Genomic DNA, 22600 nt, shown 5'->3' with positions numbered 1-22600 from the left:
CCTGTCGTGCATGGGGCACCCAGGCACTCCCAGCTCAACCATCTCCAAACCTCTGATGATTACTGGGCATCATTACCCATGGTGATCAACAGTTCTTCACAAAGTGTCATTGCCTTGTCCCCTCTGAACTAACCCCTGTCCTCCTGGGATTGCAGAAGGAGCACCTAAGCCAGATGGATGGATACCTGGTATACGGTGAGGAATACAAGGCCGTTCGTGATGCTGTCGGCCATGCCATGCTCCAGTGCAAGACTCCAGGCATCGGGACTGCTCTAATGGTAGGCTGGTCATGTCCTCTCGCCAGGATGGTGGCCCTCTTGGAGCCTGTCTCTTGCCTGCATTATGCACAGTGGTACAGGGTGATGCACAGGAGCAGTGAGCAGACTCTAGAGTGACACTGTGTATCAAGAATTCCAATGGCTGGAACAGGGAGCAGGGACAGCTGTGTTGGGCTGGTTGGTTACTTCCTTTGAGTTCCTCCTGAAAATTCATTTCCTCCAGGGTCCTCTGATATGAAAGATGCTCACTGAGTCTGTACCTGTATACAATCACAATTCATAGCTTTATGTGTGTTTATTTTGATAAAGATGCAGGGTTTTTAGAGTGCTTGCTTTTAAATTGTTACAGTCTTGCTTCTTCTTTGAGTCCCTGTTCCCCCTGGCATTGGTGGGAAAGAGGAAATAGAATAGCCTATTCCTGTGCAGGAAATGTTTCCAACACCAGAGAAGCAGCCAGAAAGAGAACAGATGTTGATTCCTGTTCTTTCTGTCTTCACCTGTCTGGTCAACATGCGCTGAGTTTGGACTGAGTATATTTGGTGAACCTCACAGCCCCAGAGTTCTTTGCCGAGGTGAAGATCTCTGAGGCGCATGGTCCAGGGCCCTGGGGCCTAGGAAAGGTGCCCTCTCCCTTGGTAGTTTGAAGACTGAGTCTCTGTTCACATGCAAATCGCATGGGTCCTGGCCCTTGGGTAGAGGCTTGTAACTATTTTGGTACTGGCTACTAAACTCAGGGCCTTCTTCACACTGAGCTACATCTCCAGCCCTTTTTTGAAAGAGGATGTCACTAAGTTGCCCTGGCTGGGTTCAAACTTGTGATCTCCTGTCATGGTCTCCCAGAGTGGTAGTGTCCATCACCAGCAGGTGTGCACTAGCAGGTGTGCATCACCATACCCAACTGAACCCTGTCCCTACTGATTTTTCACTTGATACCCATCTCTTTGCAGGCCTGCAGTAGCCCAAGGCCCCAGCAAGCGGTCTACTTATTGCTGGCACTGTACAGAGAGGTAGCTGCTCTGTTCCACTTCCACAGTACAGCCCTCCATCCTAAACCAGAGGTAAGTGACCGTCTTCAGGGCTTAGGAGAGGACCCTTATATGAAGAGACTTTTTTTTATTTTTTTTTATTTTTTTTTATTTATTTTTATTTTTATTTTTTTTTTTGGTTTTTCTCCGGTACCGGGAACCGAACTCATGACCTTGCGCTTGCCAGGCAGGCGCTTTGCCGCTGAGCTAAATCCCCAGCCCCGAGACTTTTTTTTAATACAATGAAAGTCACAAACACAAATTATGCCCCTGGTTTTTTTATCTAGGATAGAGGTTTTCAACCTTGTTATATGGAAGTCCTATTTTGTATTTATCCCAAAGCTTACAGAATCATCATGAAACAAAAGTCAAGAATGTAAGATAATATTTACCAAAACAGCTTATGAAAAATTTGACTTAGGTATGTAGTTACTGTGTCTCTACATGAGAAATTCTTCTCTGAAATTTTTCTCCTCAATTGATGATAATTTAAGCATATTTATCTTGATATTTATTACATATTTGGTGTAAAAATGAGTGACTCACAGAGCACAAGCCTGGAATTCCCAGTCCTCTGTGATACAACCTAATGTGAAAATGTTTCCTGCCAGCAATGTGAAGCTCTGAATAAATTCATTGAGGAAAGCAAACTCCTCTCTCCTGAGACCCAATGCTTTGCCACACCCCTTGTGGACAATACTCTGCCTCTGCTGCACATGGGGCCTGGCGCTGGCAGCCTTGAAGGAACAGTGGCAGAAATGGCCATTCACACTGCAGCCGTCCTTCTGTGTGGACAGAACAGCGTCTTGAAGCCCCTAAGGAATTTGGCCTTCTCCCCGGCCACCATGCAGGTAAGACCAGGCTCTGACTGCTTCGGCTTTTCATGGTAAAAATTCTGTGTTTTGTCACTGTAAAGACTAAGCCTGTATCTTGGGGACTGTTGAATCTGTTTGCCTTCTGGTTTCTCTCTACCTTTCTGTGCTGCTTTGCCTGTAGTGCTGCAGACTTGCCTGCTCTGTGCTCTCTGTCACATGTACCCTCCACGCATCCTACGTAAATCGCTTTGGTGGAGGTGGAGAAGAAACGTTAAGTTAGTTCACGGATGCACCTTGAGACCATGATGCTAAGAGAAATCAGACACACGATGTTAAATAGCACATAGCTCTCTAACCTGAGAGACCCCATGTATCAGTCATTTAAAGAACAAAGTAAGAGAGAGATGCAGGAAACGGGAAGTGAACTCAGAGTGGGAAGAGGACCTGGGGGAAGAAGAAGAGAGCAGTGTGAGGGGTGAAGGAGGAGGAAAGATGATTAAGGTGTGATATGTGTATAATATACCAGTTCCCCCAGATGAATGCAATTAGTATGTGTCACAAACACACGAATAAAAAATACATTTAAAAAAGTAAAAGAGTTGTACTTCCTATCTGTTGGCCTCCAGCAGCCTGGCAGGATGCCCATTCACCTGGCCTCTGCCTTTGGTTTTCTAGAATGCTTATCTTCCAACCATGCCTGAAGACCTGCTGGCCCAGGCCCGGAACTGGAGGGGTCTGGAACTTCTCCGCTGGTACAGTAAGTGTGGGGTCGAGGTGGAGCACTGTCCTTGCAGCTTTGAAGAGCAGCTTGCAGCCACACTAGAACTTGAATTGGGCCTGAGCTCCCCTGTGGTTCTGCCTGAGAGTTCACAGTCACTTTTCCCCTCCTGCCTTTGGCAGCTGGCAGAGTATGCTTGGCTTGAAGGACCCTGTACTCTGGTGGGTAGATAATTCAACTCTTTCCAGTTCTCCATCATGGGAAGGGAACCTGGGCATGGCCTTCTCCTCTCTGGAATATGCAGGCTGAAGAGGGGTACTGGGAGCTACTCTGAGGTTCACTCCAAGGCCAGTCACAGTGCAACAGGCTTTGACCCAAAAGCAGCTCTTTCAAAGTCAAGCTAGAGGCAGGCATGATGACATATCCCTATAATCCCAGCACTCTGAGAGGCTGATACAGGAGGATTCCAAGTTTGAGCCCAGCCTGGGCAACTTAGCAAGACCCTGTCTCAAAAAATAAGAAAGGGCTATGGATATAGCTCATTGTGGAGGTGCTGGGTTCAATCCCTGGTATCACAAAAGGAGGGGCGGGAAGGAGAGGCGGGGGAGGGAAGGGAGGAAAGGAAGGAAGGAGCTAGAAGATGGAATAATATAACCCATGACTTTATATGAATTTTGTTGATGCATTGGGTAAAATATAAAATAGTCTTTTGGAACTACTTTTTAAAGTTATGACATTTTAATGTCCTTGCTTTGTTTTGTTTGTATTTTGCTATTGTTCTTTTTTTTGTTGTTTTTACTATTCTCTTTAAAATAAAAAAAGTTATGACAAAACATGTTCATAGAGAAGAAAAGCCAAGAAACTGGTAAAATATAGTCAGACACAGTGGTACACACCTGTAACCTTAGCTACTCAGGAAGCTGAGGCAGAAAGATTGAAAGTTTGAGCCCAGGCTCAAACTTGGCAAGACCCTGTCTCAAAAATACAAAGGGCTCCAGGATAGACGATACTGTCTACCCTGTCACCTAGTGACTCCTGACATGAATCTGCAATCTGATTTCTCCTAGCATTTGTAAAGTTAGATTAAAACATTCTTCTCTAACATTTATTGAGCTCTGGGGTAAATGGCCAGTAACTCACCTGGCAGCATAGTTCAAGAGTCTGCTAAGGTGTTCAGAATGCCTCTTATTCATCATACTTCGGTCAGGAACAGAGAGCAGAGCATTAGCTTTCCCTTCCCATGTTGGAAGCTCCCAGCCAACATGTGTCTCTTATCTCTCAACAGCTTGTCCCAATGGTCACCCATGCACTGTAGGAGAGGTGAGTCTTGGCATTAGATGGGCGGATGAAGAAAATGCGTCCCTGAGGGTTGGGGGCAAGAAGGGTGTGGAGGTGAGGGTCTCTGCTTCCTAGGAACTGTGTCAGTGCTGCCACTATGTAGCTGTGGTACTCCAGGTTTCAGCCCTGGATTTCTCCCTGGGTGCTGAGTATATGGGTCTTCACTGCACTGCTGGTACTGTGCATGGTAGGGTGCCTAGCAGCCCTCCTGACTCAGCTCACCAGGGCAAGAGTAACCCCTCCGTGCAGTGGACCACAGGAATGTCTCCAGGGTCAGGGATATAGCTCAGTGGGGATATAGCATAAGTGCCTGCCTGGTAAGTGCGAGGTCCTGAGTTCGATTCCCAGTACCCCCCCCCCACCAAAAAGTGTCTCCAGACCTTGCCAAAGGTCCCCTGGGCCACAGAGGGCTGCTGGCTGGCGTCAGTAGCATAGAATAGCCTCCTGTCAGCTGGACTCTAGCCAGGCAGAAGGTGTGGCCTGGTACCAGATTGAGAGAGAGAGAGACTTGTGGAGGGAGAGCAGGGTTGGAAGACTGTGTCTCATCTCTGAATTCTAGAGCATCTCCTGGGGCCTCCTTATGGCACATCCACGCTTGCTGAGCAATGGGTTACTACAGGGAACCAACATTTGATAAGCCAGAGAGATGCAGGGAAATCTTGATAGAAATGCTTAGTCTTTCTGAGCTTCATTTCCTTCCTTGACTGTGAAATGAAATAGAAATAGATTCTTAGCCAGTCGTGGTGGCACCTACTCATAACCCCAGTACTCTGGGAGGCTGAGGCAGGAGGATTACATGTTTAAGTGCAGTCTGAGCAAGTTAGCATCTCAGAAATACCCTGTCTCAAAATAATTTTTAAAAGAGATGGGTATATAGCTTAGTGCACAGGCCCTGGATTTAATCCGTAGTCCCACCCACTCACCCCCAAAAAAGAAAGCTAGGTTGGTAGGTAGATAGATTGATTCTTAGCTCTAAATCCATGGTCTGGGAAACTGTGCCTGTTGTAGGTGGAAGTTCACAGTACCCAGCAGGACACTATTGGACTTTGAAAAATGGGCTTTTGGTAGCAGTAAATCTTGTGGTTGAGTTTCATTGTTTTTATTTGTTTTTTTAATAACAAAGTCCATTAGATGTAAAGATACGCATTTAGAAGCTATTTGTACGGTTATTCATGGTGTTACATAATGAAGCATTATGATACATACAAGAATGGAAAAAAGTGATGACAAGGAGTAAAGAAGGTGGAATCATATATTTGTCTGTAGAATGCTTCTCTTTGCAATTAAAACTTAGTCAGGCTTAAGTTTTAAAAAATAAAAGTCCATATCAGCATGTTTGCTGTAAGTGACCACCCTGTCCCCAAGGCTCTTGTACCCCCTGAAGTCCGTATGTCCCAGGAGAGGCCGTCCAGGGCAGGCGTCACTGAGTAGTGGCTCCCACACTGACCTCGTGTCCTGCTGTCCCCCCGTAGTGCGGCATGCCAATGCAGCAGGCCCGCTGTGTGGACTGTCACGCTCTAATTGGAGGCGTCAATCACAGACCCGAAGCCGGCTTTCATGTCATCCAGTACGTAAGCTTATTTCCTTCCTAGGAATCACAACCTTGGGCTCTGGGGCTGTTTCTGTTCCAGCTGAGAAATCAATGCCAGCTGTACAGGGTCACACATTTGCACCTGTGTTCTGTTGGGTCTCAGTGGCAAGGTTCCTGTAGTCAGATAGTAGTAAGATGTTTCATCTGTCGTTGGCCTTAAATACAAAACAGATGACACATTCATTCTTACTAAGAAGGCCTTCCATATGGGCTAAGGGTTGAGCTTGTAGAAATTTACACGGCGTAAAGAGGTAACCTCATTTAGACTAACATTTAAGTCTGCAAGACCAAAACCCAGGAGTGGTTCTCTGGAGTGCCTCATTTGTAAACTATCTTAGCATCCTCCTGTTTTTGTTTTTTAATTTGAGGATATTGAAGGACACATAATTAATCTTGGCAGATAGCCTCGGTATCTACGGGGTTTGGTTCCAGGACACTGCCCTCCCAGATACCCAAACATCATGTTTCTTATATAAAATACCATAATATTTGCATACCCTATGCATGTCTTCCCATGCACTTCAAGTCATCTCCAGTTTCTTATAACCCTAACAAAATGTAAAAGCTGTAGACATACTTACTTGGCTATATTGTTTAGGGAATACAGATGAGAAAAAAGCCTTTACATGTTTAGTACAGATGCAGTTTTTTCAAATATTTCTGATTTGTTGTTGGTTGAATCTACAACCTATTTATAGGAAAGCCCTCTGTACCAGCCTTTAGAATCTAGACAAAAATCTGACCTCACAGTGCCTTGCTTGCACCTGAGGTGGGTGTGGTACCAGCACTCCCCTTAGATGGCTGGTGGGACCTACTTGTAGTCACTGTACATCCAACTTCTCTGGTATCATCAGAGCTCAAAATATCCTAGCTTGTGCTGGGTGTGGTGGCACATGCTTGTAATCGCAGCACCCTGGGAGGCTAAGGCAGGAGGATCACAGTTTCCAGCCTGGGAAACATAGGACCTTGGAATTCCTATCTAAATTTTTTCAAAAGGTTGGCTGTGTAGTTCATGTGAAGGCCCTGGATTCAATTCCCAGTACCACAAAAAAAAAAAAAAAAAAAAAAAAAAAGAGAGAGAGAAAAATCTAGCCTTTTATCACCATAAGCTATTAGGATTTCATCAGATCACTAAATTTTTGTAGCTGAATGTATCATACTGCATCTTCTTTCTGGACATGGTATAGTTTTGCCTGGGTATGGTGGTACAGTCACTAGATAGTGCTATCTTGGCCAAAAGAAAGGAAAAGACAGTAGTTTTTTTGCCAGACCTTTTGTCCAGGATTTTCACTTGTGAAGATGACATGAATTTGTAGACATTCCCCCCATGATGTACGTGTCCCAAACTCTATCTGACCTGAGACAGGTGCAGGCCTCAGCTGACACACTGAGATCACCACCAGTTGCCCCTTTACAATGAGACCTTTGTGGGTAAGAAAGGTAAGTCTGGGGGACTGGGGATTTAGCTCAGCGGCAAAGCGCCTGCCTGGCAAGCGCAAGGTCGTGAGTTCGGTTCCCAGTACCGGAGAAAAAAAAACCAAAAAAAAAAAAAAAAAAAAAAGAAAGGTAAGTCTGAAAAAAAAAGACCCTTAGGCAGGTGGTCTAGATATAAAGAATAAGAAGTGCTTTTTACATTATTTTCTTCAGAACTGGAGACATAGTCTTTATTGCATCTTCTCTCATCCTTTCCAGACCAAATGGAGACAGAACTCAGAGTGGCCATGTGCTGGGCAACCCACAGCCCAGAGGGGTGGCCGTGGCACCTGACCGGGAGCTGTCCCCAGTTGTCTTCATTCTCCTCCGGCTGCTTACTCATTTGGCTCTGCTGCTGGGAGCTGCCCAAAAACCCAAGGTACCACTCACCACTGCCCCAGCACTCGGTTTTGTGCAAGCAGAACCTTCTGCACTTCCTCATCTCTTTTGTCTGAGGAGTCCTAGCCACTGTCTAGATTTTGACTAAGTCATTGATACCTAGTCCATAAATACTACAGTATTTCCATTTCCTAATTTTCTTCACAGTGGCATATGATGAAATGTGGAACTTCCTCTTCAGATTACATAAAATCCACTTTATTTTTTAATTTTTAAAATGTAGTTTCATTTTTAAGTGATACAGGCCATTGTGTGTATTTATAAGATACAGTGTGACACCTGAGTGCATGTATACAGGTGTCGAGAACAGATCATAAAACCAAGGACACAGCACCATATCCTTGGTCCACACTAGGTGTGGGGAGGGTGGTAGGGTCATACGTCTCCCACAGCTTTGAGGCTATAGGGGAAGAAGCAGGAGTGCTAAGCAGAGAACGGAACTTGGGTAAGAGCAAAGCCAGCAGCAGCAGCTGCTGTTTGTGTCATGAGTGGATCACTCCATGACCTCACCCTAGAAGCCGCGCTCCAATTCAGGGTTGGTGTGTACTTGTGAGGGCCTCTCCTGAGCTCACTTCTGATCTACATATGACACTGAGTTTGGTTGTCCCACAGGTTCTGGGGAACATCATTAAGCCTCCAGTGGCAGACCCAAAGGCTTTTCTGCAGCAGCACATCCAGAGGGATCTGGAGCAGTTAACCAAGATGCTGGGGAAGAATGCTGATGAGACCTGCCTCGTGGTCCACCTTGTTCTGCGCAGGCTTTTCAGAGTGCAGCACCCCATCTCTGGCCAGAGTAAGGAAAGGGAGAGAGGGCAGGCCAGGATGGGAGTTGGAGGCACAGTTGTCAAGAAACTGGGCCACTTCCCATCACCCTAGAGTGAGCAAAATCAATGGGCATGGAGAACCCAAAAGGACTCTCTTGCTGAAGGGTGGGAAGGGGCTGCTCTGCTCTTCTATCTGCCCTGGCTAGGACCTGCCATGTCTGCAGCAGGGACATTTGTACACAGAGCTGGCCCACTATACTGGGGACAAAGCAGGTGTGTGTCTAGTAACCAGTCACTGCTTTCCTAAATATGTCATTGTTGTACACTGGCGTAATACATTCACATGTCTACAGTTTGCTATGTGAGAAAAAGCAGGCTACAGATCATTGTTCCCTGAGCTGATTTTTCTATTTTGAATATTTAAGTCTGTGTAGAACAAAAAGGACTGCAAGATAACTTTGTAAATGGTTCTGACTGGTGGCATTCAGAAAGATTTTCTTTTTGCTTATCTATAAAAATCTTTTAAAATTACCATTGTAAGGACAATGATAAGTCAGGCATGATGATATATATCTGTAATCCCAGCACTCTGGGAGGCTGAGGCAGGATGATTGCAAGTTCAAGCTAGGCCTGGGCAATTTAGCAAGAACCTGTCTCAAAATTAAAAATTGGGGTGGTTGGAATTGTAGATCAGGAAGAAGGTTGTGGGTTCAGTCACCAGCACTGCAAAAGAAAAAAAGGCATAATGAAAATAATGCAATGAAAAGTTTTGCCCAGGACCAGAGACTGTCCCCACTTCAGAAACTTCTTTGCCAGGAGCCAATATTAGTATGTAGTTTCCACTCCAAAAAAAAATCAGATTTTAGTGAAGGCCTCTCACTCTGGAGATTTTTCTACCTATCCCTGACAAGCTCAGTGTGAAGGAGTTCTTGAGGATCCCACCAGCTGTGCATCCACATCACTTCCACAGGCCCTCTGCTGGCAGGCCAAGACCAAGATGGTGGATGGTGGTGTGGGCCACTGTCATGGTGACCCTAGGCCTCTGAATTTCAGCTCTGTTCTTAGTGATTTTGTTCAGAATAGGTTTAAGATTACAGCTTATATGGGCTAGAGGGCTCTTCAATAAGTTGTTGGTGTGACAGAAACTGCTTTAAAATACTTTGGGTAACTTTGGAAGGTATTACCACGAAGGGAGCATTACTTCTATTAACATTTATTTATTGTTTCTTTTATGTAGACTGCTGTGATCTTTATTCCTTGGGTAACCCATACATTTTGGTTTTCTTTGTAGAGACTTTCAATTTTGATGAACAATTATCAACCAAAGATCAGAGAAACAATTGGGAAAAATACATGGAAGTTCTTCTCTTACCTGAGCTGGAGGTGAGTCACCACCGTCCGGTTCCTCTGTCCAGGACCCTTCTGTCACTCACATTTGCTGGGCTCTCTTGAGGAAGGACTACAGGGGGCTTCTAGAGGCCCACGTAGGGTTACCCCACTTCCTGCTGTTCAAGAGTCCTGAAAGTATGAGCCGCAGTTTCCTTTCCTGTCTGTTAACTTTTTAGAGAGGATACAAGAGTAAGACATAGAGATGTAAACCATCTTATGGGAACTCACAAGAGAGGCTTTGAGATCAGATTCATTTCTCTTATGTTAGATAAGGACATCATTGGTGTAACTAACCACGTGAGCAAACAAGGGAAGGGCAATGACATGTAGACCTCCAGGGGGGTCTCACTCTATTTGGGGAGTTAAATCACCTACAAACAAGCAAAACTTACATTACAACAAAAGTGAACATCCCATGGCCTGCAGGCAGACTCCAGGAAGCCTGAGGTGAAGCCACAAGGCGCCGGTCTGTCTATCTGTAGCACTGTTTCACTTCAGACTTCTGTGTCTTTTTCTTCGTGTAGTCTCTAGATAAAACCATCCTCACCGTGAATACTCTCATCAGTCAAGATGAGCGCATCAGCTCCAGCCCTGTGGCCAAAATCATATATAGTGACCCAGCAACCTTCCTTCCCCACCTACCCAAGAAGAGCGTGGTCCACTGCTCCAAGATCTGGAACTGTAGGAAGAAGATCACGGTTGAGTACCTCCAGCACATTGTTGAGCAGAAAAACGGCAAAGAAACACTGCCTGTGCTCTGGCATTTCCTGCAGAGGGTACGTGGGCCTCCTTGTGCTCTTGCTCCGAATCATTGTTCCTAAGGGTAGAATGCTCACCGACCCATGCATGCTGGGGTTCTGAAGAGCATGTGGGTAGAAGCAACTCAGGGAAGAGTATGGAGGTCCTCAGACCCATCAAGCATAAAGTCACAGAGGGAGCATGCACACGCACTGGGGTCAGCAGTGACCTATAAAGAGCTTGATGGCCAGGAGGAAACCTCCCTGGTCACATTCAGCAAGAAAGCAAGGGACACAGCTTGTCCCCAGAGCCTAGAGCAGTTGGTCATCACCTGTCTGCTGGATGGCTAGAGTTCAGTGAGGAATGAGTAGCGAAAACCAAACAAAATCCCTTCCCTGTTCTTATATTATTGTGGCAGTACAGGCCGCAGATGGGAGTGAGCGTGTCCTGGCTGTGAGGGGCCACGGGGTGGGGAGTTGCAGGTTGTAGCAACCAAGTCTCTTAAACCTGGAAATACACACTGCTGACTTTCACCTGCATGAACTCTGATTGCCTACGATAGATTTTCTCATCATTTCTCTCTGTGGACCAGTATTTGCAGCTAGCAAGAAGCAGAATGATGCAGTCATTTCCAGTGCACACACTGGGAAGGACTCCATGTTAGTGCATGGAGTCCCAAGTGCTGGCCGCTCACTGAGATGCAGTTTCATTCAGCTGAGGGTACTTAGATCCTAGATCTCGGAGCAATGTCCACAAATTACAACAGTCACCACTGCCTGACCTCTTGGAAGTTCTTCCTGCAGCTTCTTTCCACGCCCAACCAGTCAAATGGGCCCAAAAGGCAATTTCTTTTTCTTTTTCAAATTCATTTTGCTATTGGGGCTGGGGATTTAGCTCAGCGGCACAGTGCCTGCCTGGCAAGCGCAAGGTCGTGAGTTCGATTCCCAGTACCGGGAAAAAAAAACAAAAAACCATTTTGCTACTAACATGTATCATGCATAATAGTGCAGTTCAGTGTGACAGCATGCACTAATCAAATCCAACAGCCCTTTTCCCACTCTGAATCACTACCCTAATTTCAGGTTGACTACAAGACGTCACAAGAGAGAGCAGGCAGTATTTGTCTTTCTGTGTCTGGCTTATTTCACTTCATATAATGTCTTCCAGTTTCATTATTTTGCTGCAAGTAACAGGATTTCGTTCTTCATGGCTGAATTGTGTAGCTGCTATATTTTCTTTATCCAGTCATCTATTCATGCATGCCTAGGCTGATTCCAAAGCTTACATTTGTGAATAGTGCCACAATAAACATGGGCGCAGAGGTGTCTATTTGGTATGCTAATTTCATTTCCTTTCCATATATACATGGAAAAAGGATGGCTGTATTATAGATCTGCTTTTAGTTTTTAAAAATTTTTTAAATTTTTTGTCTTTTTGAGACAGCATCTCACTATGCAGTTCAGGCTGGCCTTGAGTTCACTTTGTAGCCCAGGCTGGTCTCAAACTCACAATGATCCTCCTGCCTCAGCATCCCAAGTGCTGGGATTACAGGCATGCGCCACCACGCCCAGCTGCTTTTAGTTTTTGTTTGTTCTTAAGGAACCTCTATACTGTTCTCCAAAATAACTGTATTCATTTATATTCCCAGCAGCATTGTATAGCAGTACCTTTTTCTGTACATCCCTATTAGCATTTGTTATTTTATGTTCTTGTTATACTAGCCATTCTAATGAGGATGAGATGATATCTTATAGTTTTGATTTGCAGTTCCCTGATAGAGCTTAATAATACTAAACATTCTTTTATATATATTTTTTGGCCATTTGTATTTCTTTTGAGAAGTGTCTATTCAGACTATTTCCATTTTTAATTGGATTACTTAAGTTTTTGTTTAATTTTTAAATTTTCTTATATGTTCTGGGTACTAATTCTTTGTCAGTTGGTTAGTTGGTAAATCTGTTCTCTCATTCTATAGGTTGTCTCTCTACCATGTTGGTTGTTTCCTTTACTGTGCAGAAGTTTGTTTGATGAAATCTCATTTCTTAATTTTGCTTTTGTTTCCTATTCTTTTGGGGTTCTATCCAGAAAATCAGTGCCCGTACCCCCATCTTGAAATATTTACCTAATGTTTTTTTCTAGTAAGCTCGAAGTTTCAGGACTTATTTTGAGGTCTTTGATCCCTCTTGAATTGATCTTTGTGCAAGGTGAGAAGTAGGGGTCAAGCTTTAGTCTCTTGCTTTGGATCTTGGCACACACACTTGACACATCAGCTTCAGGATGGCATCCTCCATCCCTCAGGCCAGTGTCTAGCATACTGCAGCTCCTCCAGAATTACTTGTGAAAGATGGAATGGCACATTTCCCATTAACCCTGAGTGTGTCTTTCTGTAAAATGGCCCATCAAGCAGACTAAACCACAAAGACATGTCCTCAGCCAGCTCTAAAGTCTGTATGCCAAATAATATTTCCAAGGTGAGTAAAAGAAGTGTTACTGAGCGGTCTTCCCTTCTCCAGGAGGCAGAGTTGAGGCTGGTGAAATTCTTGCCTGAGATTTTGGCCCTGCAAAAGAGCTTAGTGAACCAATTCCAGAATGTTCCAGAAATTGAATCTGGCACCATCAGAAAATTTATTAAAAGTCACAGTTCAGGTATGTCTGTGCTCTCTGCCCCAACCCAGTGTGTGGTGATTAGAAAGGATGATTCCAGTGAGGCTTGGGAGGGTGCTCAGGGCTCAGAGTTGGTCCATGTCCTAAGCTTTTAGTGTGCAGTGAGGGTCCCCTCGAACCTGGAGACACCCTAGAGGCTCTTGCTGCAGCCAGATTTCTCTCTAGTTCCACCAACTCAACCCCTGTTTTGTGATTACAGGGAAAAGCCTTTCACTCTGGCTGGCTAGTTAATTCCATGGGTTCTTACCAAGCATTTTGTTCAACAGATAGACTGAAGAAGTTGTTTGAGGACAGGATCACTATTTTTCTGTCCACATGGAATGCACTGAGGCGATCTTTGGGGACCAATGGTGAGTGTCCTCCTTCCCCTCAGCACTGAGCACCTGGAACCTGCTCTTCTGCTGGCTCTGCCAGACACTTGGGGCAGAATGCTCTCTGCTGAGAATTACACTGTCATTTAAAGGTGAGATCAAGCTCCCTGAAGAGTACTGCAGCTCTGACTTGGATCTGGACTCTGATTTTGAAGTCATCCTACCACGTCGGCGGGGCCTGGGCCTCTGCTCAACTGCCTTAGTCAGCTACTTGATTAACGTACACAATAAAGTTGTCTACATGGTGGAAAAGTTCTCCAAAGAAAACAACAGGTGCGTGCATAAGCAACAGCACAGTGTATATCAGACCCTGGGTCTTGGGCCCCTAAAGCAGATGTCAGCTGGCTACATCTCCATCCCCACCAGACCTTCCCTGTTCACCCTCGGTAGAGCCCCGAATTTGTGAATGGCTTTTGCCTGTTCAAACTATGGGGGCAGAAGGAGGCACAGGCTCCATATGCCCCAAGCTCCAGCCCCATACAGCTACCCTGGACACCCAGCACTGTGTCATGTGTCCCACAGCTATTCCGTGGATGCCTCTGAGATCACTGACCTGCATGTCATCAGTTATGACGTGGAACGTGACCTGACTCCACTGATTCTGTCCAACTGCCAGTATCAAGTGGTGCAAGGTGGGGAGACCTCACAGGAGTTCGACCTGGAAAAGATCCAGCGGCAGATCAAGGGGCGCCTCCTACAGGGAAAACCCAGGCTGACAATCAAGGTAGGCTGAGCCCTACTGCCAGGGACATACATGGCTCTTCTGGGTCCCGACAGATACTTTGTAATTGGGTGTTTTACTCTTTCTCATTGTCCACAACTAGGATGTGAATTATTTGTATCCAAAGCCTTTTTTTTTTTTTACAAACTGGGATTTTGAACTCAGGGCCCTCCCATTGAGCTATATCCCCAACCCTTATTTTCTTAAACTTTACAAGGTTTCCCTAAGTTGCCCAGGCTAGACTGGAACTTGTGATCCTCCTGTTCAGCCTCCCAGAATGCTAGGATTACAAGCATGCACTACCATGCCTGGCTGTAAAGCCAGTTTTAATTCATTCTGACAACTGTGTTGTCTAGCAGAGCAGTCTATGCTCGGTAGTTGCTGAATGGATATGTGAATTTGACATCATCCCATCCCTGTCCGCAGCACCTCCTGTGATCCTCAGTATACAGTATATTCTCCACGGCAAGATCTGCAGGGCCATTGTGGCTGGGCTGGGTTCTTGTATTGCTATTTCCAGAGATTGTGGCTTAAACAGAGACTTCATGAGATGACAGAGCTTTGTGCGCTGTCCAGGAAGACTCTCCCACTGAGCTACTTACTGTTCACGATGTATGTCATCCAACTGGACCATCCTCTATGGAGGTAATGTCTAAATGCTTTTTCTTTCTCACTTTAGGGGATCCCTACGCTGGTGCACAGACATGACCGGAACTATGAAGGTCTCTTCATGGACATCAAGAAGAAGATGATTCAGGTGATCATGACAAACCTGTCACTTGCAAGGGGTTCCATCCACATTCAGGCAGCTTCAACCACTCTGTGGTATCTGTGAGCACCAGGGTCTCAGGTTCCCTGAGGACCCAGGGTCCTCCCTGACAGTGCTGTTTGCAGAGGGCAGGCAGGACTGTGGATCACTATTTTCATGTTTGAGTATTGTTTTTGTTACTTTTCTTTTTGCTGAGACAAAATAGCCAACACCCAAAGTTAAAGGAGGAAAGGTTTATTGTAGCTGTTTGTAGACATTTTAGCCCATACACTTGGCTGGCTCCAAGGCAGGGTGCCACATGGCAGAGGGACATCACAGAGGAGAAACAGTTTATGGTGGGCCGAAGGCAGCAAAGTAGCAAGGAATCAGCAAGTAAGCCACAGTAGCAGCCCTTTTTCTGTCCCTTATATTCTATTCAGGCTGCACGGCCTAGGGTACATAGAACTCACACCAGGGTAGGCCTTCTCATTATCCACACCCAGAACTATGCCAAACAAATCAGTGGACTAATTCAGAACTATCCCAATCAGTGGACTAATTTAATAATCACACACCCTTGATCCCAGCACCACACACTCTAGATCCAGCCATCTCTGAAAAGCACCCCCCCATGATCACCTGAGGCTTTGCGGGGGACATCTAGACACAAACTCTAACAAGTGTAATCCACTGAGATTGTGTGGTTGGTTTATTAGTAAGGATGTTTCAGGTGTAGGCTAGGCAAAAGATCCAGAGAACTTTACTTATTCCTGCTCTTTTGATATTGATACTGGGAGATAAATACTCTCTCTTCATATCCACACAGTGTTGTTTTGAGGCTTCAGTGAGCTCACAGGTATTCTCATCATGTCTGTAACCCTGCTGCACTTAACACTACATGTCAACTGTCACTGTGTAATTTGTGCCACCTGTAGTTTGGACAGTGACAGAGCTAAGCCTTTCCTAGGGAGTGAGAAGCAAGAATCCCAACCCATGGTCACTGTCCTCTGTTTGGTTTCCAGAGTGCCCTGCCGAGTGCAGTTATGGGCACCATTGGTGGGCAGCTGCAGTCCTATAGTGATGCCTGTGAAGCCCTCTCCGTCATAGAGGTCACCTTGGGCTTTCTGAGCACGGCTGGTGGGGACCCAAACATGCATCTGAATGTGTACATCCAAGAAAGCCTGCGAATGGGGGACCAGACAACTTCAGTTTTAAAGGTGGGTCTGGCTGTTCAAGGAGATCAGCAGCCTCAACCAAGTTCCCTGCTTCCCATTAGAAATCTACCAGGCAGCCAGGTGCATGCCTATAATCCCAGCACTCAGGAAGCTCAGGCAGGAGGATTGTTGTGAGTTCGAGACCAGCCTAGGCTACAAAGTGAGTTCAAGGCCAGCCTGAACTATATAGTGAGACCCTGTCTCAAAAAGAAAAAAAAAAAAAAGAAAGAAAGAAAGAAAGAAATCTACCAGGCAGGAAGTAGCAATGTATGCATCCCTGGAAAGGGGAAGCCCAAAAGCAATCCCCCTAGCCAGTTCACAGTGTAGACAGAGCCACTTGGGACAGTAGAGACAGACACACCCAGTGCTGACAATCTAGACAGTAGAGACAGACACACCCAGTGCCGAAATCTAGACAGGGCACACCACACGTGTGATGACAGCATCAGCCGTGCTGTACACTGCACAGACTCGGAGCTGCTGCTGGAAGCAGGGTGGCTGTCAGAGATGTTGGAAAGACGAGGCAGGTCAATTCGTGATGGAACAGAGATGGCTGCAGGACAAGGCACATGGAATTAGTGCAGAGCATAGAGGAAGTGTGGGGCATGGGGGCACAGAGTGTGAGACCTCCGCCTCTTACCACGGTTCCTGTTTCTCTTTAGGTCTTAAGCAGATGTCAGCTAAAACACACCATTGCCCTCTGGCAGCTCCTCTCCGCGCATAAGTCGGAACAGCTGCTACGCTTGAAGAAAGTAAGTGGGAACTCTGCCTCCTCTGTGCAGGGAGCTCAGCCCTCTCTTCCCAGCCTTTAATGGTCCCTTGGTGGTCTTGCATTTTAGGAACCATTTCAGGAAATCAGTCCAAGGTACAAAGAGGCTCTCAGCCCAGAACATGCCAAGCTCCTCAGCACATTCCTAAACCGCAGCAGCCTAGACACCTTCCTCCTGGAGCTCCACGAAATGATGGTGCTAAAGCTGAAAAACACTCAGGCCGAGGACAGCTTCAACCACAACTGGAGGTAGAGCCATGCACACCACTGCCAGGGCAGGGTGATAGGAATGTTCTGCCACAGCTGAGCCCTTCCACAAACTTGCAGTGAGCCCTGTCTTCCCACAGGGCCCTTTTCATGCTGTTCCCCTACTAGCACAGCACCTGAAGGTGGCTTCTACAAAAGTCTTACATTCCAGCAGCTGGTTTTCTCTATCAAAGAGGTGTGCATTGTCAACACTGTGGAGTACTCCAAAGTACTCATGTGTCAATGTGATGGACAAAGAATAAATCTGGTTGTCCCTTGTATTTCCCTACTTACTAGTATGGCTGGGCACATTCTCTTATTTATTAGCCACTAGTTTATTGTCCTCTGAATTAGGTTTTTTTTTCTTTCTTTTTTTTACCTTTTTTTTTTTTTTTTTTCTTCCTGAAATGGTCTCTAGGTGGTTCAGGCTGGCCTGGAACTGAAGGCAGTCTTCCCCCAGGTGCTGGGCTTACAGGTGTGCGCCACCATGCCCCGCTGTTTATCTTTTTCTTAACGATTTAAAAAAGCTCTTGGTTTTGTACAGAAATTAATCTTTTCTCTAAATGTGTTCTTACAAATGTTTTATCTCAGTCTTTGAATTTATAAAGTCAAATCTAACAGAATTGTCCTATAAAACCACTTAGAAATATACATCAGTAAAAGTCTTCCTTCTCATATCCCAAGGTTAGAAATGTCCCTCTATGATTTTTGTTTTGCTTTGTTTTGCTTTTGCTGCTGTTACTTTTTTTTTTTTTGGTACTGGGACTCGAACTCAGGACCTTGTTGCTTGCCAGGAAGGCACTGTGCCACTGAGCTATATCCTCAGCCCTTTTGTTCCTTTTATAGTTCCATATTAAACACTTTTTTTTTTAGTGAGTTTACTTTTATGTGTACTGTGAGGTACAGATTTATTTTTTTTCTCATCAATAGTATTTATTCATGTGAACAGCTTTACAAAAATAGTAGCACTCGATTTGCTTAGCATATACTCATTGACAGCTAGTTTTGAATAGCACGCTGTTACATATTTTAAATATCTTACGTTCCAAGGGAATGATTCTCCTTTAAGAACACAACATATCTGGAAAATTAAGGAACAGGAAAAACTTTTTACATACTGGAATTCTAACAACCTGTGATTACTAAAACTCTGATATTGTTTTATATCTGGTCTTTTCCTGTTACATAATCACTACTGTTCATATCAGGTGAGGATTTAACTTTACTATTTTTCTAAATAGTTGGATTACTGTTTTCCACACCAGTGTATTTCTTTTTTGGGGGGGGGGGCGTTGCCAGGAATTGAACTCAGGACCCTGTGCTTGTCAGACAGGTGCTTGTGCCACTGAGCTATATCCCTGTCCCCCACACCAATACATTTCATATTTGCTATTTTCTTCCACTGTGCCATATGGCATATACCCATATACATTGTATTCTTTCAATTTAGTCTTTACTATCCTGAACTTGCAGTGTAAAAACAGTTCACCTTCTAGAGAATTTGTGATCTTTACTTATGTAAAATATGAAAGGGAATACGTGCTTTTTTTTAAAGCAAAGCTTTTTCATACAAATAGATCACATTAGAGTACCCGACATCAGCAGTGACAAAGCCAGCACCAGCCGGCACAAGCTGGAGGCCAGGATTCCACCCCAAAGTAGGCAGGGCCCAGTGCCAGTTCAGGAGCTCAGGACTCAGCTGGCCTGGAGCTGACCTCAATTTCTGATTTTAGGGAGCACACTCGTCCTATGGAGGCCTCCTGATGTTATAAACAATGTCTCTTTTTCTTGATTTTGCAGCCTGAGAGACACCCTGGTAAGTTACATGGAAACTAAAGACAGTGAAGTCCCTCCAGATTTGGAATCCCAGTTCCCAGAAGAGATATTGCTGTCCAGCTGTGTCTCCGTGTGGAAAGCTGCTGCCATACGGAAACGGGACCGGCAAGCAAAGTAGAGTGACTCCCTCAGCTCTGGCCTGGGACCCAGCTGGAGAGATGGCTCCACCCCTTGCCAGCGGGATTCACACCAACTGTTGCCTCTGTGAGCACTTAGAGGAAAAGTGGTGCAGCGCTGAACTCAAATCCACCCACACTGTTCCACACAGCGCTATAGGAGCTGCCCTGTTTCTGCATTCCAGAATTTTCTTACTATACTGTGAACACAGTTCATTAGGAGTTAAGAGCTTACAGGAATTTGGACATCAGACCCCACCTGTGCTTCCCAGGAAAGACAAGTGATGTCAAAGTAATGGTCATGTCCAGTCACGGTCTGTCTCAGGCCTGCCAACCTCTTACCTTGAACTTCTGCCACAGGCTCCTTCTTCCTCCCATTACTATTAACACAGGGGAAGTAATTTTTCCTTTTTTTCTACTCTATTCCACATTCTCAGGAGAGAATCCGGTTTTCTTCTTTCTCCCAGTCTCTTAAGCTCTGAGTATTATACATATATTTCTTGGCTTCCAAGATGTACATGTCTTCTCACAACACAAGGATTGCTGAAGGAAAGCCTCTGCCCATGCTTATGCCACACGAACAAGAGCTGACCCAGATCCTGTATGAGTCACTGCCAAATTTCAGAGAGTCAGGGCCAAAACTGTGAAAAGCACTGACTAAAAGTTGACTTTTACTTTTATGGCCTCAGTTCCCCCATGAACAAAGTGGACTGACAGTCAAAGCCCCTTCCATTTCTCATACCTTGAAATTAGTTTTTTGAGACAGGGTGTCAGGGTATGATAGCCTGTGTAGTTCAGGCTGGCCTCGAATTTATGGTGATCCTCCTGCCTCAGCCTCCTGAGTGCTGACATCAGAGCAGCTGTTTACAAGGTGGAGCCTGTGTCCTTCACATCATTCTCAGTGAGGTAGGCACTCAATCAACTTGAAATCAGGGCCATGTACTAGAGCTACAAAATTCAAAATGGTATCAGAATAATGAGAGCACCTCGTGGGAGGGGCAGGTGGAACCATGATTGTCTTCTCATTCCAGACTATGCAGAGCCACTTCCCACTCACCTGCTCTCAGACATCTCTGTGCTGGGGGTGGGAAGAAGGCTTGTGGGACTCCCCACCTTGGCTTTGGAGTGCCTTTGAGGGTTGGGGCACAGCTCAGGCCCAGGCTGTTTTTCACTTTGCCACACCTCAGCAGGTAGGAGCAGGTGTTACTCTCTTGCTGTGAAAACTTTCTGTCCCCTTTGGCCAGGCATTGATTTTGTTATGAAGGGCTTTTAATTAAGATGCTTCATTTTGTATGCTATGCTCTCAAAGCCTTAACTGCCATATCTAGCATTATCTTGTTTGTACAAAAATACACTGGTCTAGCATAGAAAAAGTAAATTTCATTATACTTGTCATACCTATTTTAATAAACTTGAGTTTTGCTGCTAACAAATCCTTTTTGGGGGCAGAGCTTCCATTTAGGACACCTATACCTCAGCCGGGCTTCTGGAAATAGTTTTGCATTTTTTGTGCTAATGTCCTCACGCAAGTAACTATGAAGTAGAGGGTTCAAAGAGAAACGTACACTGTGATTTACAACGTGAGCAGAAAATTCCTTCTGGACATAGGGATAGCAGAACTGCTCTTCCACAGTGGCACTGTTCCCTCCAGCCAACCTCAGCTTAAGCCTCAGCCTCAGTGAGGGTCCTCTGGTCACTGGCTGGCATGGGTCTTTGCATCACTGCTAATGGAACTTAAAACGGAGGCAACATTATGAATTTACAGGCAAAAGTTTTAACTGGAAATTTATTGTAGAAAAGAAACAAAGCTGGTGTGAGGAGGTCCTATAGGCAACCCCAGGCAGGGACAGCAGTTGGCTCCTCCACAGTGATTGGCTCTCAGACTCTTCTGTACTGAGAGAATCCACAAACAAAGGGCCTACTTTTGGGTAATAGCTCTTTTATGGGATCCCAAAGGAATGTCATCATTCATAAGTTTTCTCAAAAGGGGAAGGTGTGTCTCAATAGCAGGGACTTTTAAATTTCCTGGTCAGGGAACCAAATGCTGCATCCTGTGGGGGCCCTCAGAGGGAGGGGCCTAGAGGGTCCACTGTAATGGTCCTTAATACTGTAGTTATGAGATTTTGCCATCTGAGACAGCCATGAGCAATGTTCAGGCAGTTCCAATGTAGAAATAAACTTAAAATAGTGATAAATAATCCTAGTGAAGAAAACATCAACTCAAAGGGCCTAGCCAAGTAGGTGAAGTAACCAAAGTCTAGCAGTGCCCCTGGCATGGGAAGCAACCCTGATAAAATGCAGGAAACACTGCATCAGCTGGGCTTGGAAAGTAGGCTCCAAGAGTCAGGAGATGCCCCGTGGCTTTGGTGAGTCCCAGGCAATTCAAGTCCACTATGATTAGCATTTGTATCACATTCTGCATTTTTCTGTTCCTTTCAAGCTTACACTCAAGCATTTTTGTCTAGTTGGCAAAACAAGCACCAGGGCAGCACTTTTTCCTGAGAACAAATGCTGACAAAACATACCTTCTCTGTAGGATTTCCTGGGGACAGTGGCCCTACTTCTTTTTGAAGCAGAGGGAGTTTCAGTCATCCGGGGCAAGAATGTGGGGGGCACAGCACATGCAGCAGCCCCCCCTCTTCCTACTCTGGACATCACTCCCGGAGGCTGCATACTTATTCCAGATTGATAGCTGTACCTGAAGCACAGGAGGACTTCACCCAGGACAGCACCTTCCTCAGGCCCCACTGCCTGCCCCATCTCACAGGCCTGTCAAATGGCTCCCAATAACCAAATCCAATAGCCCCTTCATCCTGACTGCTCTGTAACAACAGCCTGGATGGAGCTGCTTGGAGATCCTGGTTCTCCTGTTTGCCAGTTCCTTGACCTGGGGCAAGCATTAAGCCTCAATTTCCTTCCCAGTTTTATTTAAGAAATAAGGTAAAGTAGGCAACACTCATAGTGTTATAGGAAGATTCAACAGGACAGGCACTCACAAGAGACTGAAAATAGAGGAACAAACAAAGCTTTACTGAAGAGCCATCAGACAGTCTCCAAGGAGCCAGAGAACATGTCCACCCGGATCTGGGGTCTGTCTCCAGTTTATATACCTTTTTGGGTTTCCATAGTAACCATACATTAGCTCATTTTCAGGAGTTTAACAAGAATGTCACAGAATTGTCACAAGGTTTACATTTCCCAGAAGTGGCTGGTCAGGTAGACCTAAGGTGGACATTACAGTTTAACATTTAGCCCACTGCCAAATTTGTTGTTTGTTCAGCTCCTATATTATAGCTATTTTCTTCGGTGGGTTTTATAACTAACCAGGGGGAAGGGAGTAAGGAGTGAGTTCATCTACAGTTGAAGTGAACTTACGTGGCTTCTCTT

General features: G+C 45.4%; 1 protein-coding gene across 3 annotated transcripts in view; it reads left to right on the top strand.

The window, feature by feature from the left end:
• Positions 1 to 20646, top strand: part of Rnf213 (ring finger protein 213) — a 100025-nt gene extending 79379 nt beyond the window's left edge. For 2 of the 3 annotated variants that reach the window (XM_013506013.1, XM_013506014.1), the window contains 19 exons: positions 156 to 278; positions 1226 to 1336; positions 1915 to 2154; positions 2794 to 2875; positions 4122 to 4156; positions 5647 to 5741; positions 7458 to 7617; positions 8250 to 8430; positions 9693 to 9784; positions 10315 to 10566; positions 13042 to 13174; positions 13459 to 13542; positions 13656 to 13836; positions 14086 to 14287; positions 14964 to 15041; positions 16055 to 16249; positions 16909 to 16998; positions 17086 to 17264; positions 19062 to 20646. In XM_013506013.1, coding sequence (XP_013361467.1) covers positions 156 to 278; positions 1226 to 1336; positions 1915 to 2154; positions 2794 to 2875; positions 4122 to 4156; positions 5647 to 5741; positions 7458 to 7617; positions 8250 to 8430; positions 9693 to 9784; positions 10315 to 10566; positions 13042 to 13174; positions 13459 to 13542; positions 13656 to 13836; positions 14086 to 14287; positions 14964 to 15041; positions 16055 to 16249; positions 16909 to 16998; positions 17086 to 17264; positions 19062 to 19215 — 2667 coding nt within the window. In that variant the 3' untranslated portion in view covers positions 19216 to 20646. Of the gene's footprint in view, positions 1 to 155; positions 279 to 1225; positions 1381 to 1526; positions 1669 to 1914; positions 2155 to 2793; positions 2876 to 4121; positions 4157 to 5646; positions 5742 to 7457; positions 7618 to 8249; positions 8431 to 9692; positions 9785 to 10314; positions 10567 to 13041; positions 13175 to 13458; positions 13543 to 13655; positions 13837 to 14085; positions 14288 to 14963; positions 15042 to 16054; positions 16250 to 16908; positions 16999 to 17085; positions 17265 to 19061 lie in introns of those variants that run through there. The other variant, XM_013506015.1, reaches the window with a different exon arrangement.
• Positions 20647 to 22600: the final 1954 nt, after the last annotated feature.

The sequence above is a fragment of the Chinchilla lanigera genome, unplaced genomic scaffold (genome assembly GCF_000276665.1).
Source record: "Chinchilla lanigera isolate Chin_1 unplaced genomic scaffold, ChiLan1.0 scaffold00105, whole genome shotgun sequence".
NCBI lineage: Eukaryota > Metazoa > Chordata > Mammalia > Rodentia > Chinchillidae > Chinchilla > Chinchilla lanigera.
Note: the sequence above shows the minus strand (reverse complement) of the source record. Positions and strands in the feature narration are given on the sequence as shown.